General features: G+C 38.8%; 1 protein-coding gene across 5 annotated transcripts in view; it reads left to right on the top strand.

Annotated features, from left to right (window-relative positions):
• Window positions 1-3,445, top strand: part of Anxa7 (annexin A7) — a 33,087-nt gene that overhangs the window by 19,577 nt on the left and 10,065 nt on the right. For all 5 annotated transcript variants that reach the window (XM_023718674.1, XM_023718667.1, XM_023718663.1 and 2 more), the window contains 2 exons: window positions 2,458-2,542; window positions 2,750-2,844. In XM_023718674.1, the coding sequence (XP_023574442.1) occupies window positions 2,458-2,542; window positions 2,750-2,844 (180 nt within the window). The remainder of the gene's footprint in view (window positions 1-2,457; window positions 2,543-2,749; window positions 2,845-3,445) is intronic.

The raw sequence follows: 3,445 nt of genomic DNA, 5'->3' as shown, positions 1-3,445 counted from the left end.
TAAAATGCCCAGGCTGGCTCCGACTTGAAATCATCCTGCCTCAGCCTCCTAAAGTGCTGGAATTATAGGAAGGTGCCACTGCATGTGACTTGTAAAAAAATTTTTGATTTTTTGCCAAGAAAAAAGTATGCCATTTATTAAGATTCAACAGAGTGCTGTACTTTTGAAAACAACTTTCAGTGTATGTTCTTCAGTAATCACTTTCTATGAAGAAAAACATGAAGAGCTACAAATTTGATTTTTTTTGTGTTTTTTTTTTTTTTTTGCCAGCTCAGCCCTCCGTAGGGGTGGGGCTAGCGTGGCATGTACTGCTGGGGGTTCAACTGCGGTCCCTGTAATTTGCGTAAGCTGGCCTAAGCAGGCGCTTTAGACCACTGAGCTATCTCGCTGGCCCACAAATTTGATTTTTAATCTCAGAATTACAGATGAAAAATAAAAGGTAAAAACAAAAAGGAAAAGGCAAAAAAAGCAACAAAAAGTGAGAACAACAGATCCTTGCACCCCCAATTTTAAAACATCAAGTATTTTTCTACAACTTGGTGCTTAATGGCAGCATGGCAAGCTGTATGTCTGGGTGCATACGCACATGTGCACACATTTATTTGATATACATACTCAGGTATGTGTACATCCAGTACACAGAATACATACATGTAATGACAATGAGATGGTATCACTCTGAGGAACATTTGTTAGCTAAATACATTAGGAAACTTGAGAAAATGTATTGAATCCAATTTGTGTATAGTTTATGGCCCTCTATAAAACCAGTTTTTGTGGCTCTATAATGTTGAAGAACTTTTTTTAATGAAACCATTAAAAAGCTAATTTTGTTTTACTAAATGTATTTGGTTATTACAGGGTCTCACTATGCAGCTCAGACTCAGTGGTCCTCCTGTTTTCAGCCTCCCCAGTGCTGGGATTACAGGCGTACGCCACCACGCCTGGACTCTGGCTGGCTCAGCCTAAAAAACTAATTAAAAAGAAATGTAATGCACAAGTTTCCTGGCAGGGAGCACAATGTTCGTGTGTGTGTGTATATATATTTTTTTTAATTTATGTGTGTGTGTGTGTGTGTGTGTGTGTGTGTGTGTGGCCAGCTCAGCCCACCAGGGGGCAGGGCTGGCTGACATGTGGTGCTGGGGGATTGAACCGTGATCCCTGTAGCTTTGCTAAGCTTGTTCTAAGTAGGTGCTTTAGACCACTGAGCCATCTCACCAGCCCTATTCATGTATATTTTTAAAACGTACTTGAGGGTATGTTATTCCATTGTCTTTCATCCCTGCAAAACAAAACATTGATCATTTTTAAAACATAAAACAAATTTTCATATATGAAGCACTCTTCAAACATCTGTTTGAATCCATAATTTGGTAAATATGTAACTGCTACACATTAGAGATTAGGTATTTTTCTTTGTGGGGTTCTTTTTTCTTTTTAAGTTTTTTTTTTTTTAGTAACATCTTCAGTGCTAGGAGTTGGGTTTAAAAATACATGAAATGGTGTTGAGCTGTCCTCCTGGCTCTCCTGAGACCACATGTGCCAGACAGTAACCACAGCAGAATATTTCTTAGTTGGATTTGTCTGATGTTTCCTCCTGATTAAGTTCTGGCCACCCCTGTAGAAGGAATACCACAGAATTGTTTCCCTAGAGGCACTTATTGTTGGATTTATTCTGTTACTGGTGATAACTATTTTTAATTACTTGTTTAAGATGGTACCTGCTAAATTATCTGTTGTAATGTTACAGATTGTTTTGGTTCTCATCAACTTTTCCTGCTATTTTTAACATGTGTTGATAATTCTTGCCTGTAAGTGTTACTACTATAGCATTTGCTGAATGGTGAATTTTTAATTTTTACATAGATTGTTATTTTAAAAACAGTATGTTTTGCTTTCTGACTTACTCTTTATAAAATAGATGAAGAATATTGTATTCCCCAGAATCTCTAGTCATTACTTCATTTTGTGTTTTTCTCATTATAAAGTATTCATGTCTAACAATTGGAGTCCAAATAGGAAGTGAGGAGCTATTGGCAAAATTATATTGCTAGTTTGAAACTCATTAGGTGCTGTCCATACTTCATTGGTCATTTTCTTCTGTCTGTAAGACAAAATATTGTCATTCATCTCACACTGTTGATCCTCTGAAGGGTAGATCATTTACTTCTTTCTCTCATCTTATACCAAAAAAGATGCCAAAGCATCTGAAGATCATAACTAACTTCACAAATCTGACCTCGTTTTCTGGAAGTTGAGTGTCTGGCTATCAGTTAGCAGGAGAAATAATCTGTCTAGAAGTGGGATAGGTCTTCCTGTCTGCTCCAAATTGAGCACTGGTAATAGTGCACAAATGCTTGCATTAAAGCCAAATGTTGGCCTTCTTGCCTATAAATGATATCTGGTCTTATCGTCAGTACAGGATCCTGACTTGAATTTTATGTCTTTTGTCCACAGAGCACTCAGGGGACAATCCGGCCAGCTGCTAACTTTGATGCTACAAAAGATGCAGAAATCCTCCGCAAAGCCATGAAGGGGTTTGGTAAGGAAAATGGATTGTGTCTTACAGGTTAAACTGATTGTCTCTAAAGCAGAAGTAACCAATCATGAACCAAGTCATGTATCAACCAAGTCTGTGTATAGTGCCTTGATACAATCTGGTGCCCCCCGCCTTGTAGGCATCATCACAGGTGACCTCAGAAGCACCCAGTACACTTTGTCTTTACTTAAGCATTTGTGGTTCTTCCAGGGACGGATGAACAGGCAATTGTGGATGTTGTGGCCAACCGTTCAAATGATCAGAGGCAAAAAATTAAGACAGCTTTTAAGACCATGTTTGGCAAGGTATGTTTTTTTTTCTTTTTCTGGAGTAAGCAGCAGAGATCTGTAGGCTCTGCATTTAGGGTAAATAGGAGACTATGTTTTTGTTAGTATGTCTATCTGGTACAAAGAAGGAGCAACTAGACTTTACAGACCTAAAGTTTATTATCTGTTTGTCTTTAAACTCTTTTTTTTTTTATTCTAAAGTAGTCCTAAATCTGAGTCATACCCTTGTTCCATGTCTTGTGTGGGATACAAAGTAGATTATGACACAAACTTGAGCAGGAACATGGTTTTCGTTCTTTTCCTTTCAGTGGGATTCAACACTTACAGCAGAGCCGCACTCATTCTGGGTCCTCAGCGTCATCTTCCATTCCTCTTAATGCCTCTGAAGCCAGCCTGTATTACGGTTATATGGAACTATTTGCTGGTCATGCCCGTGTTTTGTACATGCTGTGCTCCTGCCCCATTATACCTTTCTTTTTCTGCATGAGAAATACCTTCAAGATTTGGCCTTAAAAAACAACTGTGGGGGCTGGTGAGATGGCTCAGTGGTCTAAAGCACCTACTTAGAACAAGCTTAGCAAAGCACAGGGACCGCGGTTCAATCCCCCAGCACGACATG

Source organism: Octodon degus, unplaced genomic scaffold, assembly GCF_000260255.1.
Source record: "Octodon degus isolate 3935 unplaced genomic scaffold, OctDeg1.0 scaffold00005, whole genome shotgun sequence".
NCBI classification, from domain to species: domain Eukaryota; kingdom Metazoa; phylum Chordata; class Mammalia; order Rodentia; family Octodontidae; genus Octodon; species Octodon degus.
The sequence above is the reverse complement of the archived record's forward strand: the minus strand, read 5'-3'. Positions and strand labels throughout refer to the sequence as shown.